The sequence below is a fragment of the Carlito syrichta genome, unplaced genomic scaffold (genome assembly GCF_000164805.1).
Source record: "Carlito syrichta isolate Samal-C Ts95f unplaced genomic scaffold, Tarsius_syrichta-2.0.1 Scaffold234134, whole genome shotgun sequence".
NCBI classification, from domain to species: Eukaryota; Metazoa; Chordata; class Mammalia; order Primates; family Tarsiidae; genus Carlito; species Carlito syrichta.
The window spans coordinates 225,181-249,008 of NW_007178230.1; the positions used below are offsets into that span (position 1 = coordinate 225,181).

The 23,828-nt window shown below is 38.2% G+C and overlaps 1 protein-coding gene across 1 annotated transcript in view; it reads right to left on the reverse strand.

The window, feature by feature from the left end:
• The window catches only part of NTNG1 (netrin G1), a 177,143-nt gene that overhangs the window by 64,736 nt on the left and 88,579 nt on the right, over window positions 1–23,828 (reverse strand). Inside the window, exons 3-4 of the mRNA XM_021709453.1 lie at window positions 12,895–12,921; window positions 1,306–1,371 (exon numbers count right to left, since the gene is read on the reverse strand). Coding sequence (XP_021565128.1) covers window positions 1,306–1,371; window positions 12,895–12,921 — 93 coding nt within the window. The remainder of the gene's footprint in view (window positions 1–1,305; window positions 1,372–12,894; window positions 12,922–23,828) is intronic.

Below are 23,828 nucleotides of genomic sequence, written 5' to 3' on the forward strand. Positions count from 1 at the left end.
TTCCTGGTTCCTCCCTTTGCTCATTTCCTCCTCCATCTGTATTCATTAGAGTTTAAAAGGAACATCCTGTATATAACCAAGGAAGGTGGGAGCCAAAGATGTACCTTTTTTTTTGAGAAGGAAGAATGAAAAAAAGAATACAATTTGATACTAAAATAAATTCCTATTTATACATGACTATATATATCTATAGGCTGGATGATAATGTGAATTTAACATTACACTGCAGTTTATGAAGTTTATTGCCCAGTTTTAAAAAGTTCAGTTTCTTCCTGTGTAATCACACTGCTGTCAGTCAGTGTCTTTCTCTTCTTTCTCTCTTTCTCTCTCTCTCTTTTTTTTGACATTATAAGTCAGGAATATAATTACTATCTAAGGACAGAGAACAGGTTGCTCCAAATGCTGGTAGACATGAATGTTAATTGATAGCGAGGATAAAGAGGAAAGTCCTAATAGAGAAAACTGACTGTGATGTGTGTGTGTGGGGGGGGAGAGAGAGAGAGAGAGAGAGAGAGAGAGAGAGAGAGAGAGAGAGAGAGAGAGAGAGAAAAGGGGATAGAGAGATGGGGGGGAGAGAAGAGGGAGAGGAAGAAAAAGAAGGAGGGAGGAAGGGTGGGGGGAGGAGAGGGAGAGAGGAGAGGGAGAGAGGGAAAAGGGAACAGAGAAATAGATGAAGCAGAGAGAGAGGGAGGGAGACAGACATGGGGAAGAGGAGAGAGAGAAGAGAGAAGAAGGAGAGACAGGGAGGGAGGGAGGAAAAGAGAGAGACAAGAGGGAGAGGGAGGGAAAGAAGAGGTGGGAAGAGAGAGATGGAAGAAGGGAGAGATGGAGGGAGGGAGGGGGAGAGAGATTGATTGATTTTGCTCCAAATGTCTGCAAGTCAACATGGAGCAACAGTAAGAGCCAATAGTTGTTAGGAGTCACAATACTGCCTCTATGCATTTTGCCAGACTCTCAATACAACTGAGGTACCAGTTGGTTTGTTTAAGGAGGGAGACATTGAAAGGATGCCTGTTTAGATTCCACCCTCTAATGGCGACAGACCTCGAGGCTTCTCTTGGGACTGACTGACATTTATGTAAATTTGGTAAAGGGCTTATAAAACCTATGCCATCTAATTTTTCCCTCTGTCTTTTACTCTAATATTTCTGGGACATCCTTCACATTAGAAAATAGGTTTGAATTATGATTCTTTCAAAGATATGGCATTTATGATAATGCTTGTATTTAATGCTACCAAAAATGGCACATAGGACTTTCAAAAATGTGGGATTTTATATCAGTAGGAATTTTACATGCTCCTACCTTGTTTTGGGTTAGAACCCTCAAGGGAAGAAATATTCGGCAATATCCTATTAAACTTTGGAGGATCTGCGTGCATCAGGAAAAATCAGGGTATGTTATTTTCAGCTATAATGTCATTTGGTCTAAACAGAAAATCATATGGACAAAGACATACACCACACATCTGCCCTTGCACTTGGCTGTGATGCACTTAAACAAAACATGACTCCCACACCATACCAGAGCAAGCAATTGATGATTCCCAAAACACTGAATGGACATTAGATATAGAGCCACTTCCCTAAAAAGGCTTTGTGCTTACTTTTGAAATAAGGGGGCGTGTTCTTACACACACACACACACAAACAGGGACTTCTGCAATCCCAACTGTGTGTAAAGCCAGTATCTGAAACTAGAGGATAATATTGAAAAAATGATTTCTTACTTGAGGACTCCATTCTCTTCAGTTTATATTTTCAGATATGACCTGGCTGCATTAGTCTTTCGTGAGAGATTCTCTGGGGTGTGTTTTAAGTGTGAGCCATTATCTCTGAAAAGAAGTGGATCTATTTTCTATTTTTATATGTGCAATTTCTCAGGGAAGGAAAGAGGGATGACCAGTCATTTTGGCTTAAGAATCATCATCCTAGGTGTTTCCAAGGATAACTGTGATTTGTATGAATGCGTGTGTATATGTTTTCATGATGCTTTTACTTCAAAATATGTTTCTAGAGTTATGGGTTCCAATTCAGAAATAATCAAAAGCATTCATTAATTTAAGAATCTATATTATTTCTCTCTTGGATCCACCAATATACACATCAGAACAAAACAAGGATGGGCGTGGTGACTCAAGTCTGTAATCCCAGCACTTTAGGAGGCTGAGGTGAGAGGATTGCCTGAGCCCACGGGTTCAAGAACAGCCCGGGCAACTTGGCGAGAGCTCATCTCTACAATAAATCAAAATACTAGCTGGGCATGGTAGTGCATGCCTGTACCTGTAGTTCCAGCTACTTGGAAGGTTGAGGGGGAAGGACTGCCTGAGCCCAGCAGGTCGACACTGGGGTGGCTGTGAGCATGCCACTGCACTCCAGCCTGGGTGATAGAGTGAAACACCAACTCCAAAAAACAGAAACAAAAAACCCAAATTATGGAAGGCAGAAAACCACCAGGCTTAAAAGTTAATGTTCTAAAACTATTTTTGGCCAGGCATGGTGACTCACGCCTGTAATTCTATCACTTTGGGAGGCCAAGATGGGAGGATTGCTTGAGCCCAGGAGTTTGAGGCCAGCTTGGGCAAGATGGTAAGAACTCTACAACAGACAAACCAACAAATCAGATGTGGTGGCAAGCATGTGTGGTCTCAGCTACTGGGGAGGTTGAGGTGGAAGGATTGCCTGAGCCCAAGAGGTCGAGGCTGTGGTGAGCTGTGATGGTGCTACAGCACTCTAGCTTGGGTGACAGAGTGGGATCTCTAACTCAAAAAAAAAAAAAAAAGAAGAGGAAAAGAAAAGCTGATCTAATAGATGGAACAGAGCTGCCACTCTGTCACTTTGTTCTGCTCTGTTCTCATACATATATGAACAAAGGCAAAGGAATTCTTTTTTTTTTTTTTTTGAGTTGGAGATTCACTCCATCGCCCAGGCTGGAGTGCAGTAGCATGCTCACGGCCACCCCAGCGTCGACCTGCTGGGCTCCAGTAATCCTTCCGCCTCAGCCATCCATGTAGCCAGAACCACAGGCGCATGCCATCATGCCCAGCTAGTTTTTGATTTATTTAGAGACGAGGTCTCGCCAAATTGCCCGGCTGGTCTTGAACCCTCAGGTTCAGGCAATCTACTTGCCTGGGACTCCCAAAGTGCTGGAATTACAGACTGAGTCACTGAGGCCGACCCAAAGTAATTCTTTTTTTTTTTTTTGAGTTGTAGTCTCACTCTGTCGCCCAGACTGGAGTGCAGTGGCCGCTCCCGGCCCCCGCAGCCTCGCCCTGCTGGGCTCTGGCGATCCTTCCACCTCAGCCTTTCAAGTAGCTGGAACTACAGGTGCGCGCTACCACACCCGGTTGATTTTTTAATTTATTGTAGAGATGAGGTCTTGCCAAGTTGCCCAGGCGGGTCTGGAATCCGCGGGCTCAGGCAATCCACTCACCTCAGCCTCCCAAGGTGCAGGATTACAGGCTGAGCCACCGAGCCCGGCTCCAAAGGAATTCTTAATGTTCATATGTCTCAAAACTTATACATGAAAAATGAAGGTAAAAATTTCACACATGTGTAACCAGATGTTAAAAATAAATTAATATTTGGTAACATGTAGGCAAAATATGCAAGTGATTGACTGAATGCTGCTTTTCACTTGAGTGTTTTGATGATGGGTAGTTAATGAATTAATAGAACAAGGCTACTTGATTTGTGATGATAAGCTTAGAAAAACTATATTTGCACTTTTAGCAAATTAATATTACCTATATTCCTAGAAATTGTTTATTTTCAAAAGACTTCAAATCAATGGGATGGTTTCACATAAAACATATTTATATCATTAGTATCAGATTAAGACAATCTTAGTCTGGTGAAATAGTTCTCACTATCTTTTCAGGCAGTAGAGGCAAAGTCAGGTCATAAATAGGGGTGATGATTTTGTGAATTGAGTGTTAAGTATTTAATGACTTGTTTGCCTTGATGAAATGCAAGTAATACAATAATTTATTATTCCTTTAATAAGTTTTGCCAAGTCATTTAAATAAAAACAATAATTTTATATAAAATCAATTTAGAAATGAGTTCTGAAAATTAACTCCGTAAATTAACTTTATTCCATATTCCAATAAATGAAATATCTATTGGTGCCTATATTTTAGTATTGCTCTTTTCCTGGTGTTTTATGACATTTTTTTCCCAAGAATGCAAGGTTCCAGTTTAAGAACATTCTTATATGTATCAAAAAAATTAACGCAGGTCATACTACCTCCAATTCAGTAAGATTACTTGACTTGTTTGGAATTATCAATATAATCACTTTAGTTACAATCTGTTCCTTACCTAGAATATAATTTTCTTCTGTGTTTTGAACCTAAGATAGTGTCTTGGGTAGTGAAAGCCTTATTCTTGCCTGGGAATATAATTAGACTTTTTTTTCAAATAATTTTTATTATGTAGAATGTCTAACCTTCCTGAACAATTAAAACACAGACCCACCAGCATCTATCATGTAGAAATCTTGATCTAATCTACACATATCTCCAGTGGAACAAAATTTTGTGTACTATGTGTTTTCCTTGGGAGGAAAAATGTTGTCCTGAAAAAAAAAAAATTGAAATTTGTGTCCCCTACACTCCCATAGTGTGCTACTGTCTACAAATACAAATTTTAATATTTGGCCATGATGAGATTTTTACCTTAATATCTCCTCTTAATTTTTTAAAACTTATCTTGTTGTATAATTCCAAGGCCAAGTAAGAAAACAACTTAAAATTAGTCATTTACTCTCTGTTTGCTTTTTACTCTAAACTCCTGGCATGTAGTAAATATTCAAAAAATATTACTAACAAATGTTTAATTGCCAGAAGTAAGTTAATTGGAGGCTATTTTAATAGTATAATTGAGACCATTTCTATCTTATGTCCAATTCCATTGAAAGCCTTTGCAAAACATGAAGCTTCTGAGAATTCTTAGCCAATGGGTCATTTGATTCCAGTAGCTACAAATTGCAAATAGAAAAAAATGATAATGCATAAAAAGTATTTGTATTGTCTCTTTGGTTGAACTGTTGTAGAATTTTTCCTTCCTTCCTTTCACTTTGGATCTGAATTCAACCTGAGAAATATAGGGAACAGGGTGAGGGGTGGCATTTTGGTTCCTGTCTCCCATCTCTATGTAAATTCTTTAATCAGTTTTCATAATCAGGGGAAAGGAATGTAGGGAGTTGTAACTTTCCTCAGCAGAATATAATAGTTTCTCTTTCTTTTTTTCATAAATCAACTAAGGAACACCATTGGGCCAATATGAATGTCAAAGAGTATAGTTTGTTATAAAGCAAAGAAAACTGGGAGTCAGAAGATGAAAAGTCTGTCCCAGTTCTGCCATCAAGGAACTGTCTGGCTGTTAATTTCTCTGAATGCCACTTTCCTTATCCATAAAACAAAGATGCTGGGTAAGAAACCTCTAAGTTTTCTCTCAGCTGACAAGTTCTACCTCCGTCACTCCAGTGTTTCTTTTCATGGCCTAGTAGCATCACACTAAAGTTCATGAAAAGATGAAAGCTGTTAGATGAGGCATATGCCTTTTGGAGAGTCTGTGGAATTAGAAGTTCCCTGGGTAGATGGGGAAATTATTGCTGCATGCCTTGACTATGGACCTTTTGATTGTAACAATGAAACCCAAACTGAAGTTGAGAAATTGTTATCGAGGTGACTGGAAGAATCACTGTGTGCTTGTAGATAGCCAGTCATTCAGGAATAGTCTTTTATGAAAATCACTTCTTAAGAATCCTGGTTCCAAACATCTGGAAAAAATACGTGCATTTGTCTTCAGGAACTCCGTGACTGCACGCCAAAGACTATGTCTATGTCTGGAGTGTGGAGACTACAATCACATACCACACAACTGCCCCCTTTAAAAATAAACAAAATACCTGAAATGTCCATCTGATGCTGTTATTCTACTGTTATTTTAAAATTTAAAATGACACCTATGGGAAGCCTCAAAATATCTATTGAGGGGAAATTTATTTGAGATATGGCACGTGTAAAGTGAGCTCAGGCAGGGCTGGAACCCCAAATCTACCACTTGGATGAGTTCTGTAACTTCTCTGTACCTGAGCTTTTGTGGAATTATGACACTACCTGCTACTTGTTGTCCTCAAGACTGAATGAATTACTATTTGCATTGCATTGTAGGGAACCTACAATGAATGTAAACTCATTCTATTTGTGGTTGCTATTGTAATAGAAATCAAATTACTGTAGTATAAACAGTTGTCACTGACTTGAAGTAAGAAAGATAATGTGTGCCCCCTATGTTTTTTGCAAACTTAACTGTTCCCAAAGCACGTGATTCCTTTTTTTTTTTTTTTTTGATGAACAAACTTGTAAAGCTTTTGTTTTTTATTTTTAGAATTGTTTCATTTTTATTTTAGATTTAGGGGTGCACAAACACCAAAGCAAGTGATTCTGATCACTTAAAAAAAAAAAAGCTCACTTGAAATACAGCTTACTTTAAGGGATAGTCCAGTTGTAAGGTCTATGCCAATTATTATTGCCCAGAAAGAAATACAAAATTTTTTGTAATGCTGTGGAAAATACTGGATTTTAACTTTCAAAGATATGAAAATGTTAATTTACAAGTTTTTTCTGGCTTAGAAGCACATTAGCTAAGAATATGAATCTATATGTCATATTTCCAATTTTGTTAAAGGATGCCTAAAAAAATATTTTATAACAATTTAGTTGTGGCACTTTAAACCCGTTTTCATGAATGAGAAAAAATGAGATTCCAGTTACAAAACAAGGCTCTGATTTCCTCTTGGAAATTCCAAGGAAAGCTCTCTGAACTGTAAGTTGGAGAAAATTGTGATAGAATTGCTGAACCTGGCTGTCTGGCACTGATGCCACAGTGAATCAAGTTGAAAAGCAAGCCTGAACTAGAAATCTCAAGACATTTTATTTACATTTTTAAAAAAAGCTTTAAGGGTGGGATTGCTTTAGAATATTAAGTTGTCTCCTAACACACACGACTTCGCTTGAATGGTAGACAGCTTTCAAGTCATTTTGTGGACAGCCTTTAAGGACAGAGTAAAATGTAACCATGCTTTCCTATCAAAGGAAAAATGTACTGACATTTGTCTAGTATAGTCTACCATGAACTGTCTCATACTTTAGTAATTTGAACAAAGGAGGAGGTGATTTCTAATGTCATGGGAGAATGAAGAATTCTAGTTTGGAGATGGGACATTGAGCTAGAATTCTGCCTTGGCTACTCTCTGGATGCTGTAGACAATTCATTTAAGTCTTAGTTGCCTTGTCTGAAAAATGATGAGGTTGGATGAGTTACTCTTGACGTTTCCGAACAACACTCATTCTTACCTAATTTTTAACTCTAAAGTATGGCACTCTGTGAGAAGGGTGCCACCCTGATATAAAAAGCTACTGCTGAGAGGACATCAGTGGCTCTTCGTCAAACATCCTTCATCTGGGGCATATGAGGAGAATATCAGGTGAGGAGAAAATCACAAGGTCCTTTTGGGTTGAGTCAGTCACTGCAGTTGTTCCTCAGTGGAAATAGTATTATTGATGCCTAGAAAGGAATCGACAGGAAACACTAAAGCTCCCCAGAGCCTCAGAGGTAACCTCACCATCTTCATGGCAACTGCCTATTGTCAGAAACACAGCATCACTAAACTGGCAGGGAAGACAGAATTTAACGTATAGTGGTAGGTCTCTCCTTGAGATGGCAGAGAAAATTTTATTTTACCATCAGCAACTATCTTGATAAAGAAAAAAATTGATTTACTGTCACAGGACATATAAAAGCATGTTTCACAGCTTGCATAGCTAATTTTATGAATGGTTGTGTGTTCTAGAATATATCTGACATCTGTGTATTTCCCTTCTTCCTAAATATGTGAGGGATGTTTGACGGTAGAGAAAGAGCACATTCCAGGTCTCCAGTTGACAACATAGTGAGGTACCAGAAAATAAACTTCTGTTTTTCTACAGGACGCTACAGTTCTCTGCACAGAAATAGGTCAATTCAATAGGTCTTCTAGGGAGCAGTGTAGTGGATTGGAAAGAGACCAGGGTAACAGTCAATAAATCTAGAATTTTTCTTTTATAATCTCTTCCACTTAGTATAAAGTTACAATCATAGACTTTGGAATCAGATAGACATTCCTGGCTGTATTATGTTGGGCAAATCACAAGGCCAATCTAACCTTCAGAGTCCCCATGTAAAATAGCATTCTGTAGACATATGGGCACATCTCCCTACAATCACTTTTCCCAGGCAGTGAGGTGGTTAGTTGAACAGCTCTCCTTTGATAGTACAAGAAAACTTCAGTGTATACTCATACCCTTGAAGTGACTGCTACAGTGCAGAAATTCACAGTTCACATGTTTGAAGTTTTATCATATAAACTTTTGGAGATCTTGGCAAATTGTTGTTTAAGCTAGGAATTTCCTGACCCCACAAAGATAACTAGCAAAGGCAGAGATATCAGCTCACACTTAAAAAAAAAAATGGCTCAACATTCTAAAATCACCTGGAAAAAGTTAATACATAAAAAAGTTAATTTTTCCATAGTAGGCAATTGTTGTCAATAAAGTTGGCAAATCTCTCATATTTTTAAAAAATTCTTGTAGGAGAATCCCTCTTCTCCTTTGGAATATTTGATTTGTTCTTTAGGGTTAAAGAGGCAGCTATGTCCTAATGTTCATTCAATTTTAGGATAACCACAAAGTTTTATGAACGTGAAATGCTAGTTACACAAATATGAAATGGTTCTGTGATGAGGATACTGGGTACATGATAAAATAGTCCCAAAGGCATTCCTGGGACCTTAGTTTTCCTTCTAGAACATCAGCAAACAGTTCAAAATTAATGTAGCATACCATGCAATTTGCCATCTTGCTACACTAGCCTGATACATTTTTTCCTCATTAAATAAAACCTAATTAGTTAAAAGGGCAATTCAAATGAAACTTTTATTTGGAGGATTTAGAAGTATTAAAGCAAAAGGGGGAGAAAACCAAACAAATATTGCAGCTCTCTGGATAGCATGAACACGATTATTAATAACCCTTGGGTGGGAAAATGATTAACCTTGTTATTTTACTCACAATCCAGGTTTCTACAATGAATTGGTACTGCATAAAAATATTTGGATGCTGTATGGAAAACAACTTTTACAAGGTCTCCAACTGGCATAAAATGTTTTCAAGTATGAAAACATCTCTGGGCTTTCTCAACAGGCTGATGGATCCCTGCAGGTAGCACTTCCCTTGTTTAATAGTCCTGCCAATTAAATCAAATTAGAGATGAATTTTTAACTCTGGGAGGAAAGCAATGCTCACTATAAAAGAAAACAGAAAACAGGATATTTCCCTTAAGTGAGCTGCTGTTTAAAATTGAATAATTTGGGGGAGGCAAGGGAGGAAAACAGCCAAACACCTTCATCAATATGCTATGGTTTATGTACCATCATGCCAATCCTTTGAAAGTAATTGAAGGAAATAATCTATAATCACGCACAACCTGTTTGCATCTCTCTTTTCTTTTGCTGGTATTCTAAGAAATGTCTGTATTTATTTAAGAGTTTTGCAATGGTCCTTCTTGATGTGTTCTTTTATGCTGTGGATGGTTCAACTTTCAACCTCTAACTCATCTGTCATCTGGTTTTTTAAGAAGTGATTATCACTCACACAAATATATTTGCTCATTAGGTCAATTCTTGCTGGTCTAATTATGCTTCTTATAATATCCTGCTCAACATAATTTGTGAAATCATTTGCTTTTTAGGACCAAAGATCAGATAATATATGTTAGAAGGTAAGAATCAGTTTATCACTTTAATCAAAAACACCCACACCAAGCCAACTATTTATTTGGATTATCAATAGCAACAAATGTTCACTTGGATAAAATTGTGAATGCTTACTTATAAGTATATATTATATTTTATTTAAAAAATGAAAACGGAATCACTAACTACCACACCAGGTAAAATAAAAACATAGATCATAAGGCTCAAATGACTACAGATTTATTTTGGGATTCATTAATTGCTGACAATATCACCAATATTTTTTCAGCCATGGGCAAAGCACATCAAAATGACTGAGTTTTAAATCAAGTACCCTTGGGATGATTGGGAAACCTATTTCTTAATAGATAGACAACAGCAGGTACAAATGACCTTAATGGGAAATTTGTTTCAAAAACATTTGTAGCAGATGATCGGAAAGGATGACCACTCTGTCCAGGCTTTTGAACCTCAATACAGGCATTGATATTTTGAGATCTACACTGAAATCTATTAGGGCTCCAAACCTTTAGTCACTGTGTATATAGCATATGTATGTAAACTTATGGTTACATACATCAATCATTTCTGCCAATAATATACATCGTTTATTTTCTTTGAGATAGGCTTTGATGATTGAAGTCTCATGGGTGTTACATCTATTGTAATGGTATCTTCCTATAGAGTTAGTGAAATCTTATACTCACTGATTCCTTCTCTGGAGTAAAAGAAAAAGCCCCGGCAAACACTCAGACTTAGTTAAAAATCCAAACAGTTTCCTCTTCTCTGGCTTCTACCTTGAAAACCCCATTCCTGTGCTCTCTAGAACAGGCAGTGAGTCATCTATGCGTGAATTCTTGCCCTTTGGAGGGGAAACAGTGCACACAACACGCACCTTATAAGCTCACAAAGAAGGAACTTACAAATGCCATTAAAGCACACTAGAAGATACAATCATATTTGATGGTTTTATTTTAAATCTCTTTACCTTAAAAGCCAGGCAACAGGCAAGCTAATCATGTGTGATGTTGAGTTATCCCTGGGAGCTCTCACATCCTGCTTGCTGGAAATCTGAGAAAACACCCAATGTACTCCCAGCAGAACAGCCAGAGGAATATTGAAAGGAAGGGCTAAACTATCATTGTTGGTCAGAGGGTTTTTGTTAGGTTATTAGGAGTTAAATTTTCCTAGGCTTGGGATAATGAAGATTAAAACATTTTCCAAAGGCACAACAAAGCATCCTTTCAGGTCACCACTGATTTCAAAACAAAACAAAGCTGGAATTTTGCGATTCGGTGTGTAAAAGGTCAACATCTGCTGATGCTCAGAGGTGGGAGATGTGGTGGAGGCGGCCAGATGAGATGTCCAGTGAGCAGTACAGTTAGAGTGGCCATGCAACACACAACTGACACTCCAAACAGAAAGACGCCCCGATGCCAAAGAACTACTTTTCCATCCATCCATTTCTGAAACTTCCCACAGGCCAGATCACGACAGCAGCCTCAACAATCTGTCTCAGCTCGCTTTGGTTTGGTTTCCTGTTGGCTCTAAGTGTATGTGCAAATGCAATTGTCAAGGCCTGAAAGGAGCACTTTATGGGGTTATGTATACGATGAGGCAAACACCAAGGGGGGAGACTAACACAGAAAAAGTAGACCATCAGAGCCGAAGGTTTTCACTGGCAAGCTGGTAGCACCGAGGCTGTGTTAACAAGATCACAGAGAGGAGGCCATAGCATCGGGCTGGTATTTAAATGGATGAAAATACTAGTTCTGTTTAAAAAGTGACCGATTTTCATGGCATTTTTTCCACGTTTAGTACTTAACAAATCAGTGTCCAGGTCTATTCACAAGCCCAAGTTAAATCAGGCTTATTTATAAATTGAGAGACCTGACTGTGCATTTATGGGAAGTGGGGAGTTGCTTTAACCAAATTATCAGAGTATTGCATTTTAGACGAATGCTGAGTCTAAAACTGCTATTTAGATGGATGCTGGATCTAAAACTGCTATGTACACTGTGATCACTCTGTCTGGCACAGAATCTATGACACAAGTCTGTAAGCGGTGACACTCCAGTGAAAATTCTCTTAACTTATGGTGCATCATCTTGGCTTCCTTGGCCCTTTTTTTCTAATCAGTTCTTTAGCAGTTGTTCCAAGGTTCTAACCATCAGAGATAAAGGATGCAATATATAAAAATATGTAAAATTCCCTCTTGGAAAAGTTATCGAACACTTAGAAAACATTTCATGCTGGGTGTTAGAGTGTCATTGCTTTATATGTGAAGAGCAAGCTACAGCCTCATTCTCCCATGAGAGCTGGGAGAATGTTCTTTGCTGTGATATTGGACAAATGTTCCACAGAGGCTGGAAGACAGATTTCCTCCAATTGCCTAGATTTTTACTAAAATATTTCTTGCAGGGATTTCTAATACTCTGACTCTCAAATTCTGTACATTAAAAAAAAAAATCTCTTCTCTATCAAACTTAAACCCAAGTAATCAAGAAGCCATAGGTTACTGTATTTTAGGAGGGAGAAATGGACAGACACTTTTTCCTTCATTCCTCCAGAAAGACAAGTGATCACAAATGTGCCTCTTTCAGGCCTTCACAAAGCCTAGACCTTAATGCATTGACAAAATCCCTACTTCCCGGGTGCATGGCCTTTTCTTTGGGTTCTGATGAACAATGTATGATGAAGGCATACATTGACATTCATTCTCTGCTTTTCTAAATTGTGTTAGAAATCCACATCTAGCCCTAGAGAGAGCTCAATTTGTTGGTTGGTTACCAAGTATGGGTGCATAAAACTACTTATATTTTTGCTAAATGGGTTATGGTTATCTAAATAAGGCCACTGAGTGCAAGTGGTTTTCATTGGTCAAGAGTGGTCAGAAAGCTGTGGGAAGAGTTAGGCATAAATAATGATTTTTCTCTGTGCTCCTATCGTGTCTGTGCAGAAAGTCAACACAAAAAATGCAATTCACAAAGAAAATTCTCTATTACATCAGAAATGGACACTGGGAAAATAGATCTGAGGTGCTGAACAACAAGGCAAAGCTAGTCTAGACTTTGTTTGGTGATTTTTTTTACTTACTACCAATACTGGAAATACTGGGGATACCTGGAGAGAAAGAAAAAATAAAGAAAAACTGTTAGCTATTTATTAGTATGTGACATCGTTAACATGATACAAAATAGTAGAAGCTTGATGCTTGATAACATGCAGACCATTAGAAAATTAACACAGAAAAAATGTATATATGTATATAAAAATATGTGTGTATGTGTGTATGTCACACACTCACACACACACATATACGCACACACCCACACACACACACGGGTGCCAAAAATGTATACACATTTTAAGAGATGCTATCCATATATTACTTTTCAAAGTTGAATTAAATTAGGGTAGCAATGTGCAATATGATGTTTGTTTAACCGTGCTTCTGCCATTTTCTTTGACTGTCCTGTTTGTCACATGGTGACACTAGCATTCATTTGACTAATGCCATCTTTTGAGCGAACATCATACTTAAAATGTGTATACATTTTTTTTTGGCACCCTTGCATATATCTCCAGTCATTGAAACCATTTTGCTTTCATTCTAGAACTCCTGGGATCATCAGAGTTGGGAAGTTAAGGCTCAATTTCAACAGTCAATCCAAGGAAGCCCTGTGACATCCAACATTTTCTGCTTGCCTATAAGCTCAATGAGCATTTGTTTGTGGTTCAAAATAGGTATTAAACTAGGCTATGACTAGGCTATGTTCTGGGCACAGAGTACACATATACACCTTGGGGACTGGTGCAAATATATTCACATATGCAATAGATCCTTTTAAATGTGTTATGAGATATGTGTGTTAGCTATTGAAAATCACTTGACACTTCATTTGATTAATTTCATATAACCATTATTTTTATTCCTCTTTTACTTGTCAGATATGTGGTTTAAACTCTGTAATAGAAACTTAATTGAACAGGATGATTCAAGAATACATTATGTTGTTCATATTGATCATGGGCTTCATCGATTTTTCAGCTTTCACTTTAATCCACAAGTTCTGTTAAGGTGGTAGACCCATTTCAGAATGTGACTGGGCTTGGTATAACTGTGAACAGGAATTTAGTCTGTATCCAGATGAAAACTCCTAGCTGAACAATAGCGTGCTGTGACCCAGAGCAAGGGTTCAGGAGCCAGGCTGTCTGAGTTTGAAGTTTGACTCCAACTCCCAAATTTTCACTGACTGTGTGACCTTGGAGCAAGTAGTTTATGCCCTCAGTAGTTCAGTTTTCTATCTCTTCGGGTGGTTGCTTGCAAGGATGGCATAAACCTACAGATGCAAGTGTCAGTGCTCAGAGTTTCACCTGACTGGTAGTATGTGCTGTGTCTGTCTTTGCTATGATTCCTCTTATTATTTCAGCCGGCCTCTCAGGCATCACCATGATTGCTAGATGGTACTAATTAAAAGTCAAAGACTTACATCCTCACCACTAAATTTGGGGAGCGGTGTGGATGAGAGCATGAGATGGGAATCAAACAGACCTGAGTGAAAGGTCTGCTTGACTACTGACTAGGTGGGTGATTTTAGGCAAGTCCTCTCACTTCTGTTTCTGTTCCCTCATCTTCAGATGGGCTGATAAGATCTACTGCATTGGGCTGCCCTGAGGATTGACTTAGATGATCTCTAAAAAATGTCTGACGCATGGTACATAAATGATAGCTGTTAATGACTTGTTCAGACTTGCTCTCCACATCTCTGAAGTATAGTAACAGGTGGTAACTGCAAGAATCATTACGTTTCTATTTTAGTGTTTATCTTTGAACAACAACCCTCTGTTTATTTTAACTAATCATTGTACCTTGCTCAGAGATTTGCAGCTCTGTAGTCTTCAAAACTCAGAACTATTTTCCTATTTCTTAGTAGGGAGGGGAGCATATGAATTGAGGCTATGGCTTTTTTTAAACTTTGAAGAAATGAAATCTTATTTTCAGTGATTAGAAACATTATAAATTTCTTGATTTTAAATGCTCAGAATTTGTCGTGCTTCAGCTTAATTACCAATCTACCCAAACTGGAAATCAAAATGTCCATTCCCATGTTTTAACCACATCCTACGAACTGAAGTTCAGGCTGAATGTGATTTCTGCAAAGGATTGCTGAATTCTTGACCCAACACTTCAGTAGACTAGCTTTGCTGCAGCGTGACAGTGACTTGGTACTGAATCTTTTTTTTTTTTTTCTTTTTCAAATCCCCTGTTGAGTGCAGTATGATGGTGGCATCATAATTTTAGTATCAATTGCAGAAGTTCCAAATTTCCCCACGATCGAAAATCCTGCTCCGTTGCAAGGAATCGTTTGCCTGTTGTAATCCGTCAAAGAGAATGGAAGTTAGGATGGCAGGAAGAGACTTCTCCTGTGTTTTCAAACTCATGTGGAGTTAGAGGGCCATGCATAATACAATGCGAAGTTCTCAGGGTGCATGTTGCAACACAATGGTGAACAAACCCACAAGGCCGTTTGATGCAATCTTTGCTGCAGTTGAATACTTTAGAAAGATGCAGAAATCTTTCCATTCCTTCGGGGATACCAGCGCAGGATAGCAATGTTCATTCCAACTATACAAACCTCACCGAGCAAGGCTATTATGAGATTCTATTTTCCTCATGAAAATGTTTTCTATTACCTAACACTGGATGCTTAAAATTCAGGCTCTTCCTCATTTTGTGCTTACAATTTTTTGAGGCTTGGCCAGATGAGTCAGTGTCTATTCCACTGCTGTAAAATGGGAATTAGAAAAGATTTTTAAACTGCTCATTTGAATAAAGACTTTTTAAGTTGAAAATAACTGAACGCCAAGGGATGTCCGTTATTACATTTTCAAATGTTATTTTTCCCCTAATGCTTATTTTAATGACCAAATAGCTTGTTTTTGGTTCTCTGCAGATGACTAGAGAAATTGAGTAAACCCATCACATCCATTAAAAAAGCTACAGGTAAGCCAAGAGAAATTCTTCAGACACTCAAGGAAAAATGAGACAGGAAGGCTGAGAATGAATTGCAGCAATTCATTTCCTGAAAGGTAGGGTATCTTTGCTATCTGCAAGGAATGAATCAGTGAATGGAATTCCATCTTACAAATGTGCCCATAAGCCTTGGGAAAGAGAGTCAGACTGTGCTCAGAAACATTGTCTAGGCACATGCTGGCAGCTTTTAAACATGCCCCTGTGAAGTAATAACTATTATGTGAAGAGTATTCTTACCTTTAAAACTGAGCTCAGAAGTCATTTCTTTCCCTCTTTCTCCACATCCCTGATGTGAGTTAGCTTCTGTCTCCTTTGTGACCCCACACCTTTTGTATGGACCTCCATAATCAACTCATCAACCTATTTTTGCAACTGTTTACGTGCTTGCCTGGCAGCTCTGAGTGGACAGGTACTGTGTCTTGTTCCTTTCTGCATCTGTTGTATATATCTGCCTGGGACAATGTTTGATAACATGAGTTGCTCAATGTATATTTGAGCAAAAATTTATTACTTGTTTCCATGAAAGTTTCCATCATTGTGAAAATACCACTTTGGGTCAAAGTATGATTTTGTCTTCTGTATAACGTTCCACTGAGGCATTTCTCAGAGGTCAGGATGAATGAATATTAATTATTAATATTGATGATAAATATTGTCTTTGAACACTTATTCTATTATGATGGCAAGAGCTATACAATGTATAATTTCCCCTTACCACTCTGCCTTCCATAAAAGTCAAAGACTCAGAGCTCAGCTGGATGTTCACCTAGGGAAACTGTTTAGCATTTAATGTCTGGCCTATTTTCTTTCTATTCCTTTTCTCAGATCTTTCATTTAAATTCCTATTTTGATGCTCTTATTTGTATTTGTCTTTTTCCTAACCCACCAAATGGCTAATACTGATTTTTTTTTTTTTTTTTAGAAAGCAGGATTTATTGAGAGGACGGAAAAGCTCCCACAATGGGAGGGGACCCAAGGGGGTAGCCCAAATATTGATTTTTTGGGGGGGCTTAAAGCATACACAAATCTGAGAACTCTCTTTAAGAGAAAGAACATAGCATTAAAATATAAAATTTGATATTTGAAATTGAATTTTTTTTTTTTTTTAATTTAGAAGCAGTCCAGGGAGGGTCCCTGAAGTTTAAACTTTATTAGCGTAAAACTACTTCTGGCACAAACTCAGAAATATTTGGGAACAATAAATAGATGATGGTAGATAAAAAGGAAGAAAGAGAAGGAAGATACTGGATATGCTAATTCAGAAAGAGCGATAGAAAAATACTGAGAGCTGAAGGAGATTTAACAGACAATCTTATTCAGCCGTTCAGAAGGCTGAATAAGGCAGAGGGAGATTCAAGTGCTTTATCCAAGCTGACCCCATGATCAGTCTGTGCTTCCTAGACCCTGTGTGCCACATTGTAAAGCTCTGGCTGAAGCTAGAAGCACAGATGTGCAAAGGTTTTACTGGAAGGTTCTACAATGCATGGTATATGATTATAACACTCATGCTTCTCCTAGAATGTACTGTCACTTTAGCCAGAGAAAGACATATGTGTTGAGGAAGCCAAAGGGCCATTATGCCACCATGTGCCAAAAAAAAGAAGGGCCTCGCCTCGTAGGTACATGCAGCTACTTTCTCCTCAACCAGCCCTCTGGCTCCCATGTTTATTTTAATGCTTGTTTTAAAGGTATTCTGCTGCAGGGAGCGGGGCAGGCACATCTCATCAATAAAGATACCTGATCTCAAACCAGGTGAAGTAGGAACCAAAGTGAGGCCCAAACTTTACCTACATAATGACCATTTATGTATCTAACCCTGAATTGTACCCTACAACTTTAACATAAAAAATAAAAAAATAAAAAAATAAAGGTATTCTGTTGTAACTGGGGGAAATGAGAACCTAGTCACATATAATGTGATAATGTGAAGTTTTCTTCTTCTTTTTTAAAAAAATGTAACTAGCCCCCACTCAAATAAATTGCCAAAAGGTACACAGATAAAGCTTAAGGAATCAACATGACGGCAATCTCAAAAATAAATACCTTGATCTTCAGAAGCAGATGAGTGCAGTGCTAAACACCATAACTCCTTCTGAGAATTAATGGTAGATTTAGCAGCTTTTCATCAGGAAGAAAGCAGAAGGGATAAGGATTTGGCATACTTCAAACTGAGAGGAAAAATTACCACTGTTGTAATAGATGATTTGAAAAACCTATCAAGTAGGTGACTAGATGGTCTTAGAGCCAGACTGCAGCCATTGGGAGCTTACTTCCAAAAATCTTTCAGTTGAATAAGAGGCAGGTAAGTAGGAAAAAATCTTTCTGCAGATTCATTCGTATTCCAGAGGAATTGCTTCCAATGTCCTTCCAGACCTGGCCCCTGGTACAAACTACTGTTGATAGGTGGTGTGGTAAGTTGCCTCCTAGGAGTCTGAAAGTGAGGGAAATTTAAGGCTGTCTTCAAAGGAGTATGCTGTAAAATCATCATACACATTATGATCTAGGCAGAGATAGCTAAAGGCATCTCCCAGCAATAGCAGGGCTGGAGGGCTGCGTATATGTGGCGGACTCGACAGAGGTGACATGAATCTGACTTATTGTGCTCACACATCTGAAGAGTGGAAGACCCAGCTGGTCACGAGGTAGAGGACTTGCACAAGGAGCATACTGAGACTGGTGGTGACAGTACTGTCCTGGTATTGCCTCACGAGAGAGCGTGGTCACCTGTAAACTTTCAGACCTTCAGTGCCCTGTTGGTATAAGAGGACTGACCCGGCAGATGGGTCAGGACGTTTCGGCCTGGGGTTATTAACCTTCAAGGCATTTAAGTCTCCTGATCCCATGCCCACCAAGAAACCTTCTGATCATTATCTGGCTCTGTATGTAGACTTAATTACAGAAAAGAGAACACACTGGTCATAAAGATTCGAATATTCTTAACACCACAACAGTTCTTTCATTTGATGAATGAATAAACAAGCATGTGGCCACAATATATCTCCCCAGATAGCTTCTGTCTCCAAGGGGAAAATTTGTTCATCATATGTTGGATCTCTGGGAAAATATAATAGTCACAGCAACGAACTGCCCCATGGCTTACTAGATGCTTGGCACTATATAAATGCCTTACATGTGTGAAATCATTTAATGTTTATGAAAACCCTATAAAGTCAGTAATCAGGTTGGCTGTACAAATGGAGGAAACATAAACACATGGAAGCTGAGTAACTTGCCCAGGATCATGTCCATCTGTTGGGAAGGAAATTTGAGCCTCGAGGTCCAGGAACTAGAGTCTGGACCCATAACCATCACTCTATACTGTCTCTCAGTTTATTGCAGGCGCTGATCCCTTATCTTCAGCCCTCAAAAAAACAAAAAACAAAACAAAAGAAGGAACACAACTATGAAAACTGAAAGTGTTTTTCTAAATACACCTACAGCACAACCTAATATGCTCTGAACTAATTTGGGGCAAAATTGAACTGGAACTTTATGAAGTCATTATTTATAGTCTTTCCCATCCCAGTTGGTGAGAAAAATCCTTTATTTGCTGCAGAAATATGAAAATGTTTGACTAAGTGATGCTATCTAATTTTCTGCTGTGGATACTATTATAATACGTGAAGGGACACTTCCCAAAACTGGGATTATCTTTTTAGAGAACAAGTCTCTTGTAATACACTCAGAATTTGTTCCTCTGGATCAAATGATCAACCACAGTTTTTATCTGGAAGTTTTGAAAAAGTTGTCACAACTTGCCGAGCAAATGTCCAGAGCTGTGGCAAACAGGTGACAGGTTCCTCCACCATAACAAAGCACCTGCCCACACCATACTGAGCATTCAGTAGTTTTTTACCAAACACAGCGTGATCCCTTGTCCTACCCTCCTTATTCACCCAATCTTTCCCCAAGCGACATTTTTTTTTTTTTGGTCTCCATGGATGAAAAAAGTCCTCAAAAGAAAACATTTTGCCCATGTAGAAGAGGTGAAACAAGAAATGACAAAAGCACTAAACTGCATCCAAACTGATGAGGTCAAAAACTGGGTTGAGCAGTGGGAAATACCTTGATTGGTGTATTGCATCAAACGGAGAGTAGTTTGAAGTTGACTGAAGTTTAAACATTAAGAGTAAGTACACAATCTTTTGTAAATAAATTCCAGGTGGGGGGGGGGTCCCTCCATAATATAGATGCACTGTATTACCTTTAAAATGCTAAAAAATGTTACATTAAAAATCATATCTGGTCAGAGGAGGGACTACAGATTGGTGATTGTGCATGAGTAACTTGGTATTCTGGTTGTATGTACTAGGCCTGGAAGCCTTTTTGTACACATATGAGAGGAAGAACCACTCTTACTGAATTGACAGAGTTAGAATTCTGAACCTGAAAGACTAGTGGTCAGCACCTGATGGTGGTCAAGCCAGCTAGGCAGTGGATACTTCTTGGGGAGGCCTGTGCAAACCAGCCATCCAACAATGTGTCATCTAGATCAGTTTCCCAGGCTTTTTGGCATCAGGGACCGGTTTTATGGAAGATAATTTTTCCACAAATGTGGGGAGTGGGGGGAGATACCAGGCATTAGATTTCATAAGGAGAACATAATCTAAATTCCTCATGGGTTCAGTTCACAATAGGGTTCATGTTCCTATGAGAATCTAACACCACAGCTGATCTGACAGAATGCAGAGCTCCATCACCCATCACTCACCACCTGCTGTGTGGCCTGGTTCCTAACAGGCCACGGACTGGTAGCAGTCCATGGTCCGGGGGTTGGGGACCCTGATCTAGATGGTTGGTTAGGCCATGAGCATCAGTGAGTCTTTTTCTTATTGGAGTTCCCCAGGATTTCAGACAGTCCCTCCCTATAGGAGATTGATGGCTCTTATGATAGAGCAGTCAAGTCCTGAGGGTCACATATTCCAAGAGACACAAGAAGAGTGATGGGAAGCCAGTGTACTCATATGCATGTTACAGGGCTATTGGGTTTACTTATCTATTCACCAAAGCAACTAATTCCACAAACATTGATAAAGACCAAGAACAAAACACAAGCTGCTAACATTTTCATTTCTGTAGTCAGACTGACCTGAGTTCAAATCTTGCTGTGTCATGCATTAACTGGGGAACCTTGGTATAACTTACTTAACCATTTTGTGCCTGTGTTTATTCACCTGTAAAGTCGAGGATAATAGTAGCATGCATTCTATGGGGATGTGAAGCACTTCATGAAGTATAAAAATCTATGGTAAGCTTAGGAAATGGTAACTATCATTAGAATCATAATTATGGTTAAAAATGGTCAGCCAGTTGGAAGTCTACACACACAATCAGGAATCTCGAGAGGGGGTAGTAATTGATTTTACATAGAAGAGTCTAGATAGGCTTCTTTAAGGAGTTGGCAGTAAGGAGAAGTCTTGAAAATTGAGCAGAATTTCGATATAGAGTAAAGATAAAAGTGTTTCTGGGGGAAAAATAAATTTAGTATTTAGCATGTTGACTTTAAGATCTATACAGATCCCTGAAAAAAGTTGTCTAGACTCATTAGAAAAGTTGAAATTAAAATTGGTTGATAACTATTAAGTCAATACGCTAAGAACTAAAGTCACAAAATAGACTGGAGTATCAAGGAAAAAAAAAACTGTAGGTTGAAAACAGGAAAGGGTGAGGAATACAAAGATTTAAAGGAAGAACAGAAGGGAAGTATTTGAAGTTAGAGAAAAAACAAGCAGAAATCTAGGAAGAGGGCAAGTTTAGAGAAAACTGATTCATTCATGCAGGTGTGGAAATGGAGCCTAAACCCCATTAGAAGACAGAGAAAATCACTTAAATTTAATCTGTGAAGCAATAGAGTGCAATGCACATTCCTTGGAGCCAAGACTCACTGGATTCAACACCCCCTCTCACCTTTACTAGCTGTGTAAATCTTAAACAAGATATTTGTCCTCTGAAATCATGAAAGTTCACATATGTAAAATAAAAATAGTAGTATCTACCTTATAAGACTGTTGTGAGTTTAGAATAAATTAACGTACAAAAAACACTTAGGAAATTGTCTGAATAATGATACACATATTTACACTTGGGAAAATATAAATTGGTCAATGCAAATGTAATACCAGAGAAACTGATAGAACAATCATCAAATTACTTTCCATCACCCAGAGGAGCCCTAGATATTGTATAACAATTTAAGTTAGATTTCTTGGCAATAATGTCAATGTCAACCCGATTTAATTTTCTTTCTTTGGAGAATGTTAGGCCATGTACTAGCTGAGTTTTCTGTCTGTTTCCATGACATTTCTAACAGTATTTTATAGAAAGTTATTAACTATTCCTTGAAACAAGTAAGTTTTGGAAACACTGGGTAAATTTGGTTACTGCAGGACTTCTCAAATTTTTAAAAAATTATGTAACACGAATGTCTAAGAGTGTCTGTATGCTATGCAGCATTTTCCAAAGTTATTTGGCCATGGGTTGTAGAACACAGTTTGAGAAGCAGAGGTGTAGATGTAATGTTATCTTTTCTGGAGTTATGGTTCCTACCGAGTAATTATTAAGTTGTAGAAAAATATTATGTGTTATTCCATAGGGATCAGAGTTTAAAGAGTGTTACTTAATACTTTTATTCATGAGCTGAACAATGAGGAATCAAGTGAATCACAATTAAGCACAAAGTTGGACACAGTTGCTAGTACTTGGAAGACAGAAATGAAATTCAAAGGACATTCAACATAGAATTCTGTCAAAAATAGAATGAAGATCAATATGGAGAATAAGAAAGATATCTCTTCTACAAAATATAAGCTTTGTAGACAAATAAGAAAAAGATTTTGATACTCATGTATATGACTTTAAAAGACCAAGAAAACACACTGGGTGTTGAATAAAAGTATGACGAATAAAGCTATGATCACAACAAAAGTTATTGCTTTAGTGAAAAGCATGGGGAAATATGGTATGTCTCACAGACTGTGGTGGCCATATTTTAGAGTGTCAGCTTTCTGTACATGTCTCCCTTGCTTCTACATGCTTCATATGAAAGTGGTCTTGAGTTGCTCTAGAATGTGGGACCTCCAGAGCCTAATGACTTCCAAGAAGTTTCCATTTAGGGTATCCGTTAGCAGTGGGCTGAGTGTCTTCGGAGAGGGATCTTGTCATTCCATGAAGACTTCCTTGTTCTCTTGGTAAAACTTGTGGGGATGTACAGAAACTGATCATCATATTCAAAAAGTATACTGGCTGCTTGAGATTCTGTTAAATCTAGAGATTATCCAGTATGAGAAGAATTTCCAGTTCCCTGAGGGGTTGATGTTGAAGGAACACAGGTTGTGGGTCCTCCTTTCTCACTTTTTTGCTTTTGTGTCAGGGTGTGATATACCCTAAGTGTCTCTCTTTGAAAACTGACTTCTAATGTACCAAAACTGACTTGTAATGTAAGGGTGTGTGTGTGTACATGTATGCATGTGTGTAAGAAAAAGCCAATATAAAATGAGAATCATAAAAGTGCTGGAAGTCCCATGCTCAGCTTGAAGCACTATGCTAATGAATTACAAGACTTCCAGGTAAGAGACATGAATACTTTGTCACATAAAAAATGGAGTTGATGATGTTTAACCTGGAGAAAAAGATAAAATCAGGGTCAGTTTGGCTCTTTTATTACTTAAGAGAAAACGGTTGGAAATCAGGAGACACTCAACATTAATGCTAAGAAATAACTTTTATACCTGTGAAAACTGTCTAGTAATGGACAAGACTTCTTATTTTAAAAATCTCCAAAAGTAACTTATTTTTGAACATTTATTTTGTGGCAGGTGTTATGCTACACACATTACATATATCAGTTTAGTCAACCCTCTCGAATTCCTCATGAGGTAGGAACTGTTATTATTCTCACATTACAAATGGGAAACAGTGTTGGTGAGGTTAGCTTACTTTTTCAAGGTCACACAGCAAGTGAATGGAGAAACTAGGATTCGATCCTGCAACCTGT